Here is a 12500-nt window from a genome sequence, read left to right as displayed (position 1 = left end):
CGGCGAATATTGATAAACGGAAGCACACATATCAATAAGAACAACATAATAATATACATATACGTGTGCATATGTGAGGCAGCGTGGTGGAATCAGGCTCTCGTCAATTTTTGGGTTTATTGAGTTATTGGTATCATCTTAAAACTTGTTCACTTGTATTGCTTTCAATGAAAAAATAACCCATCCATCTTCAATAGAAGTTGAGATTTTTTGGATTGCAGGAGGCCGGGGTCACCTGATTTAAGAGGTAATATTAGCAAGAAAATGGCAGCCAAAGCTTGGTAAATTCCAAAGCTGGAGAGTCCATGGAAACTGTAAATTTATGTTTGTGTGCCTTTATTAATCAACGTTTTCGGTGAAATCCTCAATGGAATGTGTTTTGTAAATGGACATAAAGGGTGTTGAGCCAAAAAACAAAAATTTGATAACAATTGCTAAGCAGGGAGAAAACTGCTGTTTTCTTCGATTTCATTATTTTGACGAGAGCCCGATTCCACCACGATGCCTCACATATATATTATGTAATAGCATGAACAGAAATTGAAAAAAAGAGGAGGGCCAAAGAAAAGAGACAAGTAAATAACAAGTTAAAATTACTTTGGAAGAGACAAGGGATGAGCAAGTTATCAAAGTGTCTTTACTTTTGAGAAACCTTTCAGCTAACGGCAAAAATACAAATGTGAGGTGAGCTGACAAAATGAGTTACTTCTCGCAATCCACAAATGGAGATATTGGGAACAACAAAAAATCAACACTAGGGCCAAATTTGTAGATTTTCTATTGATGCCATATTCTGTAAGTGTAACACGCCTGTTATTATTTCATACTTCTAAAAACTTATACGCGTGATGTATCTATTTCCATATGGCTCAATTCCAAGAAGTAACTCATTTTGTCAGCACGTTTCACAAATATCAGAAAAGAGTAGATTGTTAACAAAAGAGAGAGAGAGAGAGAGAGAGAGAGAGAGAGAGAGAGAGAGAGAGAGAGAGAGAGAGAGAGAGAGAGAGAGAGAGAGGGGGCGAGAGAGAGGGAGGGGGAAGAGGGAGAGGGTGGGTAGAGAGATGAATGAGGGAAAAGTAGGGGACAGGAGGACGAACACGGGAAAGAAGAGTTGAGGGGGACTACAGTATCCAAACGTTAAACGTGTGCTGAATGTTCAGATGTTGAAGTGTGCAGCCGTCTTTGTTTTGCTTTTGGAAACCTAGATGAAAACTGCCAGCTCGAAATCTTAACTTGTTTTGTCTTAGTGTTATTTTTTTTTTAATTGAAAGAGAGTTACAACACTTGCAAATAGGTCATATCAGCATGCCGAAGATTAGAGGTGTTCTAGAAAATTCATTACAAAATCTAGAAAGTCCATTACAAAAAAAAAAAAAAAAAAATATATATATATATATATTGACAAATATTATGATAGATGTTTGACAGGAGAGAAGGAACAAACAACACTAGAGCACTGGCAAACTTTTCACTACTTTGAGTTGGATCGGAGAACGTTGACGACAATAAAAACATTATCCCTTTTTTATTGTTTGCGTTATTTATTATTTTTAGTACTCAATTTCGAGTGCGGTTCTTTGATGTTTTAAATTGTTTTTTCCTTTTAAAAAAAGCCTTTTGCGTTGATATTTTTATTCGTCCATTTATATTGAGGTGGTTTGGTTAGGATGGAAAGGGGAGGGTGACAAGTGAATGTCTTAATTTGAGACATAATATAACTCTCCCATTGAGACACTTTAGATCATTAAGTAAGCTGGATATTTGATCCTGTAAGTAAGGGAAATCCCACTCTGAGTGAGATTATCAGTCAAAACTAAAGTCGAATAAATTAATATTAGATCAAACTGACTTCACTTAGAGGAATTCACACCAATGCCATTTGGTTACAGTGGTTATTTGTTTCTATTTAGTATTAGTAAGACTAGCTAAAGTTTTGCGTCACTTGCAACGTGATTAAGTCATATAATTGTCAAAGACTAGTGGTCCTGCAAGAGAGTAACACACACTTAAAGGAATGGGGAAAGATAGGAGCAATAGATGCTTATAAGGAAAGAAGGAGCAGACCACACCAGAGCACCCGCCAACCACCCACATACAGCGGTGAGATTTCAAACCAGTATAACACCACGTAGTCGCAAATGACTTATGTTTTGTAAAATAATTCATATTATTTATCATTCCTTAGAAAAACCCAAATGGAAACCATCGTTTTGTGGTTGATGTTTTTGGAGGGTGTTTTTTAGGTTTGTTGTATACCTCATTGACTCAAGGAAATCTTTCGTCCCTCACGTAAATCATCACATAAGAAACATATTGAAGCTATTGTCGTTTGTTTTTATTTGCTTCGACCTGGCTTGAAGGGGTTGGAGGGCACTAATGTATCATATGATGTAGTACAGTATAGTACGGCAGTTTACGGTATGGCATGGTATGAAATGGTATGGTATGAATGGTATGGTATTTAGAAAGACATGCCTCTTTTTTACCGACCATCTCCTATTAAATGGAAGTGTCAAGAGAATTGTGTACCCACCTAAAAAATAAAAAAAATAAAACCAACCGTTTTGGAATTTTAGACCAGTTTCACTCGTCTGGTACGCATCAGCAAAGGACACATCTACTGCAAGCTTAACTAAAATGATGAAGATCTGGGATCCCAGGACTGAATTGTTGGGAGGTACGGTCTTTTTTTGTGCTGTTGTTGGATAGCCTTGAAATATTTATAGTTTTAATTTGAGTTCAGTGGAGGACGCCGATGGTCTGGTGCGTCGTCTTCGATTAGAATTTACCTTTCTCTGTGAAAGCATCTGGTATAATCCAGCTTATTTTCAAAAAATTATCAGACAAACAAGTCAAAAACTAACATAACTCCCCCAGACTGGCCTTGAATGTCCCCAGGTTTATAGTGGACAAGCGGGAGAACCTTGGCAGTGACGTCACGGTCAGTACAGTGCTCAGACGGTACTACAGTCAAGATATTCCAGGCTCTAACGGCCGGCCTGTCACATTCAGGTCAGCGGCGGGGGGATCTGTCCACTAAAGTCTTTGAATGTAAATTGCGCACTTGTATGTAAACAGCAGTTGTTGTGCTTTGCGTTTTATTTGTTAGTGATAATGATAATAATAGTAAGAAAAGGAAGAAAAAAAAAGAATGAATATAAGAATAAGAATAAAAATAAAAATAATAACAACAAAAATGATTATAATGCTATCAATAATGAAGATAATAATAATAATAATACTTACTTTTACGTTTATTTTTATCCCCCGCTTATACCCTTTTGGGTGTCGCGGGAAGAAAGAGACGTCTCTTTGTCGCCAGACGGAAAGCTTGGGTCAGGGGGATGCCGTGGGTGGTTAATGTTTCCCTGATTCCATCTATCCAGGTCTTTCTCGGTCGCCCTCTAACCTTGTTGCTATCGAATTTTTTTATGTAGGCACGTTGTGCTGGATGGTGTGTTGGTAATCGTTGGAGATGTCAGAACCCTGAGTAATACTATTACTACTACTACTACTACTACTACTACTACTACTACTACTACTACTACTACTACAACAACAAACAATAATAATAATAAGAAGAAATAAAATAATGATAATAATAACGATGATGAAGAGAATGATAATAATAGTAATAATAATAATAATAACAATAATAATAATAATAATAATAATAATAATAATAATAACAATAATAATAATGATAATAATGATGATAATAATGATAATATTGATAATAATTTCAAACTTCAATGACGCTGTGCAAGAGTTTTAAGTCCACCTGTCTAGGAGCAAGACGACGTCCACGTTTCCCCTCGAGAAGGAGTTGTCCGTCACAGACAATGTCGTCTGATTGTAACACTATTATGATAAACGTGCATTTTTATAGCATTTATGTCTCATCTGAAGCAACCTCTAGTCTTACTATCCAAAGAATACCCATTATTACTTACTCGGGTTATTTTGTTTTTGATTTTGTTTTTCTTTTCTGCGTCTCAGGGAAGAGTTTCGGCTGTTAAATAGCCGCATGGACTTCTCGTCTAACGCCTTGGTCAGCGAACTGCCTGTCAAAAATAGGTCAGTAACTGATCGTTATTAATAGTGTACGTTATGTACCTAGGGGTAGCTATTCGGTGCTTGCATATCCTGCTGGATTGAAATGCCGTTGGTGAAAACAGCAACAGCAACAGCAACAACAACAACAACAACAACAGGACCTCCCCCACCCCCCACCCCCCAACAACAACAAAAATCCCAACAATAAACTTAATAACAAGGACAACAACAACGATAAGAGAAGAAAAAGATCAATAGCAATAATGATAGTATTATTACATTTATTATTATCATTTGTATCATTTATGAACATGACTTTGATTTTGATTAAGATTATGATGATTATTATTATCGTAAATAGTATTATTATATTAAAACAATAAGTTTATTATTATTGTTGTCATGATTGCTGTTGGTGTCATTATTATTATTGTGACTAATATTCTAATATTATTATTGTTATTATTGTTATTGCTATTATCATTATCATTATTATCATCAGTATTATTATTATAAGTAGTAGTAGTAGTAGTAGTAGTAGTAGTAGTAGTAGTAGTAGTAGTAGTAGTTTCATTATTATCATTATCATTTTTATAATATATACCATTACTTTTGCTCTGTTGTTGTTGTTGTTGTTGTTGTTGTTGTTGTTGTTGTTGTTGCTTTTGCTGTTGTTGTACAAGGATCAGATTACGCTTTATACCACTCACTCCAATATCCATACCCATTCCTTTCCTAACCCCGCCGGCCTCGCCCCTCTTTCTTGACCCATCCACTCACCATGTCTCGGCAGATTCCCTCACATCCCATTGTATGAGCACAGCCGGGTGACACTAGGACCTGACGAGGCCGGCAACAGCTCGGTGATCCACGCCAACTTTATCACCTTCAACAGCGACAACAGCAGCGACAGCAGCAGCAGCATCTGCCAGTGTCCCAGATACATTGCCGCAATGAGTCCGTACGACCCGGAGACGGTTTTAGATTTCTGGAGGTTAGTGCGTTTGTGTTTTTTGTTCTGTTTTAGTAAGGTTTTACGGCGCTCGCAGCTGCATATTAAGGTCATATGCATATGACTACCAAAGGGTGAATGTCAACAGAGAAGTCTAATAAATGGTGAATCAGGCTTACTCTGCTTACTCAACAGCATAAAATCTGCTTCGACTATCAGGGCTCCACGGAATTAGCAGTTCACAAGAGAGTGACAAACATGCAGAAGAAGTAGAGAAAAAAAATGACGACAGTAAGGATGACGAGAGAAAACGCAGCAGTTTCCCCTTTGTTGTTCCCGCACCGTATGAGCATAACATTGATAAATGAGTCCATTTACAATTCTACTGTGCATAAGAACATGTCCATATCCCCCTTTTGGAACGGCCTGAAGAAACTGCAGCCACTGCCCGGGCCCCAGTGGGTGGGGGAACCCGTCTGCTGCTGATCGGACAATTTATAATAAATTCATACATTTTTATTAGTAAAATTCTCCGCAAACATTTTGTTTGAAAGCTTTTACCTTTTGGATGGGGTGTTGTGTTTGTTTTCCATACTGTTTGAGTGTATGAGTGCATTAATTTGTATTTTTGTCTTGTTCAGTGATCGTTTTTTTTTTTTTTACACATATACATGTATAAGGAATTTCTTGGATTTACTTGGATTTACTTGGATCCAAAGCTAGAATCATAGCAGGCGGCACATGTCCATAGCTGCTCATCTCTCCTTTCCAACATCCATCTCAGGGTCTTCCTGCTAATTGTCTCCGTGAGGAGCTGGTTTGAGACACGCCTGACCACTCCTCGGAGCAAAATTTTTTTCGCTGTACCTGCACACACTTTTCTTTTTTTGTGCTGAGTGTGTAGGAGTCTGTCTCCTCTTGGTCGTGATGGCCCTCCTTGCATCTGGCGATCACCGTTGGTGGGTCGAGCATGATTTGGCCATTGGGTTCTGCTTTGCCGGCAAGTTCATCGAATCTGTGACAAACAGGGCATGTTTATACGCTTCCATGCTGATCCAATCCAGCGCCTCTGTTATTGCCTTGACCTCCTTTGCCATGCTCTATGTAGTGCACTCGTAGGCTCCAGACTGTTCTTGAATTATCTTCCCGTCAACTCGAGCACTGAACGCCCACCCAGATTTCTGGCCACGCCTCACTGATCCGTCGGTGAAGATGACAACATCACCCATCACTGAAATTTCCTCAAGGATGGCCACAATTTCCGAATTAGTTGCATTTGCTGGCCACTCGCGACACTCTCGACCTAGCGTAGCTATCACCTTCATGGAGTTGCTCATGAGTTTCAATTTCAAGATATATCTCTCTCTCCTCCCCGCCTCTCTCTCTCCCTCCCTCCCTCTCCCTCCCTCCCTCTCTCTCTCTCTCTCTCTCTCTCTCTCTCTCTCTCTCTCTCTCTCTCTCTCTCTCTCTCTCTCTCTCTCTCTCTCTGTCTCTGTGTGTGTGTGTGTATGTGAGTGTGTGTGTATGCGTGTGTGCGTGTGTACGACTGTTTTTCTCTCATTTTCTTTCTTTCTCTGTCTCTCTCTATCTCTCTGTCTCTCTGTCTCTCTCTATCTCTCTGTCTCTCAGTCTCATTGTCTCACTCTCTGTCTTTCGGTCTCTGTCTATGTCTCTCTCTCTCTCTCTCTCTCTCTCTCTCTCCCTCTCTCTCTCTCTCTCTCTCTGTGTGGGTGTGTGCGTGTGTGTGTGTGTGTGTATGTGTGTCTGTCTGCCTGTTTCTCTCGCTGTTTCTCTTTCCTACTCTGCCTCTCTCTTCTCTCTCTTTTTCTCCCTCTCACTCTATCCCCCTCTCTCTCTCTCTCTCTCTCTCTCTCCCTCTCTTACACACATACACTCATTCAAACACTCCCACTCCCACAAGGATTTACTATAACCCAATAACCACGGCAGTCTGTTGTACTTCAACTGTGTACTGTATCAGCCCTACCAAGCTATACTGTTGTTTTTGAGTGCTGTTAATATAGTGTAAAGCGCATTGAGCCTGCTGTTGAGCGGGGATATGTGCTATACAAATGTGACGCAGCGTGGTGGAATCAGGCTCTCGTAAAAATTATCAAAGTGAAGAATCTTGCATTTTCCGCAGGTTTGTGAATTTTTATCAATTTTTTTCTTTTTTGGCTCAACACCTTTAATGCCCATTAAAGAACTAATTTCTGTGAGGATTTTTCTGAAGAATGTTGATTGAAAGTACACAAAATGTAAATTTTCTGTTACCACCGACTCTTAAGCTAAGAACATTTTTGACAGCCATTTTCTCACTAATTTTACCTCTGAAAATAGGTGACCCCCACATCCTTCTTTCGCAAATATCTCGACTTGTATTCAAGATAAAGATAATTATATTTTTTCCATCCAAATAAAGACAAGTGAATAAGCTTTAAGATGATACCAATAACTCTACATGCCCAAAAATTGACGAGGGCCTGATTCTACTAGGCTGCCTCACAACTGCTAATTATTATTATTGTTTTTGTAATTGTTGTTGTTGTTATTGTTGTTGTTGTTGTTGTTATTTTTGTTTTTGTGTCTTACTGTTATCGCTGATTTTTTTTCTTGTATTTGTGTTTGCAGTTGTTTTTGCTGTTGTTATTGTTGTTGTGTTGTTTTTAGTCTTGTTGATGTTGTTGTCATTGTTGATTTTGCTGTTTTTGGTGTTGTTGATGATGGTGTTGCTGTTTTTGTTGTTGCTGCTTTTATTGCTGATATTCTTGTTCCTCGTGTCGATGTTGATGGTGATGATGGTATTTCTGCTGATGCTGATCTGCATTAAAATTTGCTGCCGTTGATGCAATTAGCACCAGCTGTACTTGTATATCGATAATGTAAATGTTGTTGCTGTTGTTTCTCGGATACTATTTTCTTCTTTTTCGTGTTATTTTTTTTCTCCGTCTTTGACTTACTTTTGTAACTTTTGGCGACGCTGCTTTTATCTATAATGGCACAGTTGTTGTGTTGCTGAGATCAGCGTGTCAATACTCCTGTAGCTAGGTCTGCTTATGTTCTTATACAACATTTGTCAACATTGTAGCCAGAATGTGAGACAAAGCACTAATATTACTTCTTTCCCTAAATTATTTAAATTATCTCCCACTGCCTTTATTTCTTTAGAATGATTCACCAGTTGCGTATCGAGGTAGTGGTGATGACGACGAATGTTCTCGAAGAAGGAGTGGTAAAATGCGCCCAGTACTGGCCGAGATGTGGGCCTTCGGTCAAATCGTTCGGACATTTCCTGCTGCAGACGGTGGAGGAGCATGAGTATTCTAACTACACTGTTAGGTTGATATTGCTCTTCTTTTTTTTTTAGTAGAGGTTTTACGGCGCTCGCGACTGCATAAGGTCATATGAGCGCCATTAATACTGCTAGTTATTTGTAAAGAAGTGAGAGGTGAGAAGTGGGCGGTAAACGGGTGCTCTGGTGTGGTTTGCTACTTCTTTCCTACCACACAACTGTTGTCCTTATCTCTCATCCTTTTTTGTGCTTGTTACGTTCATGTAACGCCTCTAATTTTCGACACTTAAGTGACCAAATGGTGTTGTAAATGTCATATTTATAACGTTTACTAAAACACAGAGGTGAGCTGAAAAGTGGAATGAAAACGAACACTTGAGTTATTCGGTAAGAGTATAATAATATATCTTTTATCCGTCTTCATCACTCACTCGGTTATAACTACCTCAAACCACAGATATTTTTTATATAAAATAGTTAGAATTTAACCAGATGCACGAGCAAGCAAATAAGAAAGTGCGAATATTTTTTGCCAATATAAATCTTCAGTCCCTTTCTTTTTTTCCTTTTTCATTTCTTTCATAATGAACAACAAAATTATGCATTTATTCATTTTCCTGTATAAAGATCAAACCAAGGGCGAAGGCACCCTAGTGTGCGTCTGACGTTAAACCAATTTAACGTTAGCTATATCATCAGATTTTTCCACTCTAAAATTCACACATTCATCCCTTCTGTTTTTCCTTTATGCATTTATTTGTCATGCATTTCCTTACTCTATTTAACCCTTTTCTTTCTTCTTTGATTAATCAGTCAAGTAGCTTTTTTTTTTTTTTATTTCTCATTTTATGTTCTTCATCCATTCCTTCCTCATAAATTTAATTCATGCATTGTGCTCCCTGGGTAGAAAGATCATGCTGGGAACTAAAGGTTCCCTAAGTGCGTGTCGTGAGGTGACTCAGTTTCACTTTACCGGATGGCCGCACCACGGTGTACCCGAATATCCGGTTCCCTGGCTGGAAATGAGGAGGAAGGTAATGCGTCAGAAAAACAACGCTTACATTGTGTGTTTGTGTTTGTTTAGTGTGTATGTGTGTGTGTGTGTGTGTGTGTGTGTGTGTGTGTGTGTGTGCGTGTGTGTGTGTTTGTGTGCGTTTGTGTGTGTACGTGTTTGAAGGTTTCCATATTTTTGTGTGTTTGTACGTTTGGGGATAGATATGTGAGGCAACGTGGCGGAATCAGGCTCTCGTCAATTTTTGGGTATGTTCAGTTATTGGTTTCATCTTAAAGCTTGTTCACTTGTCTTTATTTGGTTGGGAAAAAAATCCATTTATCTTGAATACACGTCGAAATATTTGTAAATGAAGAATGTGGGGTTCACCTCTTTTCAGAGGTAAAATTAGTGAGAAAATGGCCGCCAAAGATTAGTTATTTCCTAAAATTAAGGGTACGTGGTAACTGAAAATTTACAATTTTTGTGCGTTTAATCAACGTTTTTCAGAAAAATCCACACAGAAATGATTTCTTTAATGAGCATGAAAGGTGTAGAGCCAAAAAACAAATATCTGGTAAAAATTCACAAAACTGCGAAAAAAATGCAATTCTCTTCACTTTGATTATTTTCACGAGAGCCTGATTCCAGCACGCTGCCGGCCTCACATATGTGTAGGTGTGGGTGTGAAGGTTGTTCGGAATGTGTTTTTCTATCAAAGTATACATAATATGTATATCTGCCTTTGTATGTGTGTCTATTTGACATTTTTTGGGTTTACCTTCGATTTTGGGGACGAAAGAAGTCAAAGTTCTATAAAACAAAAGAAAGAAAAACTGTTCTCATCGTACACCTCTACCTGCAATGACTGCTTCATATTACTGGCAGATCCCATTTGAGGTAGATCTACCACAATATCCATCCTCTCCTCACCTACACCTGCTTCCTGCCCGCCCCCTTCCCTCTCAAACCAACTGCACACAAATAATGGAACACAGAAGGAAAAACACCCCAGCGAAAGTAAAAGAAATAAAGGTCCCCCCCCCAACCCATTTTTAACGTATTAAATAAAATAAACATATTATACTAAAGCAAGAAGACAAATAAGTACGTAAACATCTAAATGTAAAAAGAAATTGATAACACAAACAGGTGTCCACCTATCACCGAGACGGACCGAGTCCTATTCTGGTCCACTGTGGAACTGGTGTGTCCCGGTCTGCTGTCTATATCGGTCTGGATCGTTTAATCCGGCAGTACCGGAAATCCGGATCTGTCAGTGTCTTCAAGTGCGTAAAAGAGATGAGGAGGAATCGCCCATGCATGGTGAAGTTTTGCTGTCGTTTTTGTGATTGTTGCTGTTGTTGTTGTTGTTGTTGTTGGAGCTGTTGTTGTTGTCGTGGTGTTGTTGTTGATAATGATGTCCTTGTTGATTTTAGCTCTCGTTTTATTATTTTTTGGCGCATTTTCTTTTCGGGAAGGTGGTTGGGGGTGGGGGGGTTGTAAGGAGTAGAGGCCTAGATCTGTTAGTACCTAGTGTTGGCCACCCTATGTCACAAATGTTTGAATGATAATGCACAATCATATTTATCATATCTGTTAATACTGTACATTCCAACTCGCAGTTTAAGGTTATCAGCTGACAAAAAGAAATTTATTTTACCATCTATGAAACTTAAAACAGTGGGTGAAAGGGCATTTGAATACCAAGGCCCCAAGATCTGGAATGCTTTACCAAGTACTTTGAAAGAAATCAAATCTTTTGATTCATTCAAATGTCAGCTGAAGTCGTTTCTGTTTTTAAGTTAATAAGATGAATATTTGGAATAATTTTCTTTAGTCAGAACACAACGTTTCATGTTACTGTTGTATATTGTACTGTATTGTAAAGCGCTCAGAGCCTGTGTACTTTATTCGGGGTTGAGCGCTATATAAATGTCATGTTTATATCTATGTTTATGGTTATGATTGTGTTTATTATTTTGTTTGATCTGATCTCAGGATGTGATGTAGACAAAATGGCCATAAACACTGAATGAACTTCCTCGCTTCCCATGAACACCGACAGAACAAATCCAGATATATTATATCAAACTTCTGTTTTCAGATTCACGGCTTGGATCAGTACATATTTATGAACGCTGCCCTCCTGGTGAAGCTAGAAGCTTCATTGTATTGTGTTGTAGTGAAAGTGGTTTGGGGGGGGGGCACTGCTCCCTCTCATGAGTATATCATACATTTTGGAAGCCAAAATTTCATTGAACTCTCGACAAATCGAGTTAACAACTCTAGAGATGTTTCATGTAACTTCTGTTTCCAGATTCGAGGCGTAGACCAGTACGTGTTTCTCTACGATGCCCTCCTGGAGGAGATGGGAGCAGGGGACACTGTGGTGGGGACAGGGGAGAGGTACAGAGAGAGGAGAAGTCATCTCTGTGCCAGAAACCCGTGGACAGGGCGGTCCTTTCTGGAGGTGACTTGTTGTGCAAAATATGCTATGTTTTAGTAGGAGTTTTACGGCCCTCGCAACGGTATAAGGTTATAATTACGAGCGAGCGAAACACAAGTTGGTTGTATTCACAACAATTCACAGCACAGCTTGGTGCAGGTCATTATTTCGATTTTTAACGTTAGAAATTTGTGGTAGAATCTCATTTGTAGATAGCGTTATTTTAGAAATAGAAAAATGTGATATTGCAGTGGGATGAAAGTAAAGATGATTTGGGGGAGTAAAATGTATATGTGAGGCAGCGTTGTGGAATCAGGCTCTCGTCAATTTTTTGGCATGTAGAGCTATTGGTATCATTTTAAAGTTTGTTCACTAGTCTTTATTTGGATGAAAAAAATATCCTTTAATCTTGAACACAAGTCGAGACATTTGCGAATGGGAGGAGGTGGGGGTCACCTGTTTTCGGATGTAAAATTAATGAGAAAATTGCCGCCAAAGATTATTTCTTTCTTTAGCTTAAGAGTTGATGGTAACAGAAAATGTACATTTTTTGTACTTTTAATCAACGTTTTTCAGAAAAATCCACGCAGAAATAGTTCTTTAATGGGCATGAAAGGTGTTGAGCCAAAAAACAAATATTTTATAAAAATTCACAAACCTGTGGAAAAATGCAAGTTTCTTCACTTTGATTATTTTGACGAGAGCCTGATTTTACCACGCTGCCTCACACATATTTACATTGCATATACATGTATAT

The 12500-nt window shown here is 38.6% G+C and overlaps 1 protein-coding gene across 1 annotated transcript in view; it reads left to right on the top strand.

The window, feature by feature from the left end:
- Positions 1 to 12500, top strand: part of LOC101853584 — a gene marked incomplete in the record, with an annotated part of 39619 nt that overhangs the window by 16667 nt on the left and 10452 nt on the right. Inside the window, 7 exon segments of the mRNA XM_005108504.2 lie at positions 2902 to 3015; positions 4003 to 4080; positions 4853 to 5053; positions 8180 to 8350; positions 9211 to 9337; positions 10447 to 10620; positions 11615 to 11767. Of these exon segments, the coding sequence (XP_005108561.2) occupies positions 2902 to 3015; positions 4003 to 4080; positions 4853 to 5053; positions 8180 to 8350; positions 9211 to 9337; positions 10447 to 10620; positions 11615 to 11767 (1018 nt within the window).

The sequence above is a fragment of the Aplysia californica genome, unplaced genomic scaffold, assembly GCF_000002075.1.
Source record: "Aplysia californica isolate F4 #8 unplaced genomic scaffold, AplCal3.0 scaffold00694, whole genome shotgun sequence".
Classification (NCBI taxonomy): Eukaryota; Metazoa; Mollusca; class Gastropoda; order Aplysiida; family Aplysiidae; genus Aplysia; species Aplysia californica.
Note: the sequence above shows the minus strand (reverse complement) of the source record. Positions and strands in the feature narration are given on the sequence as shown.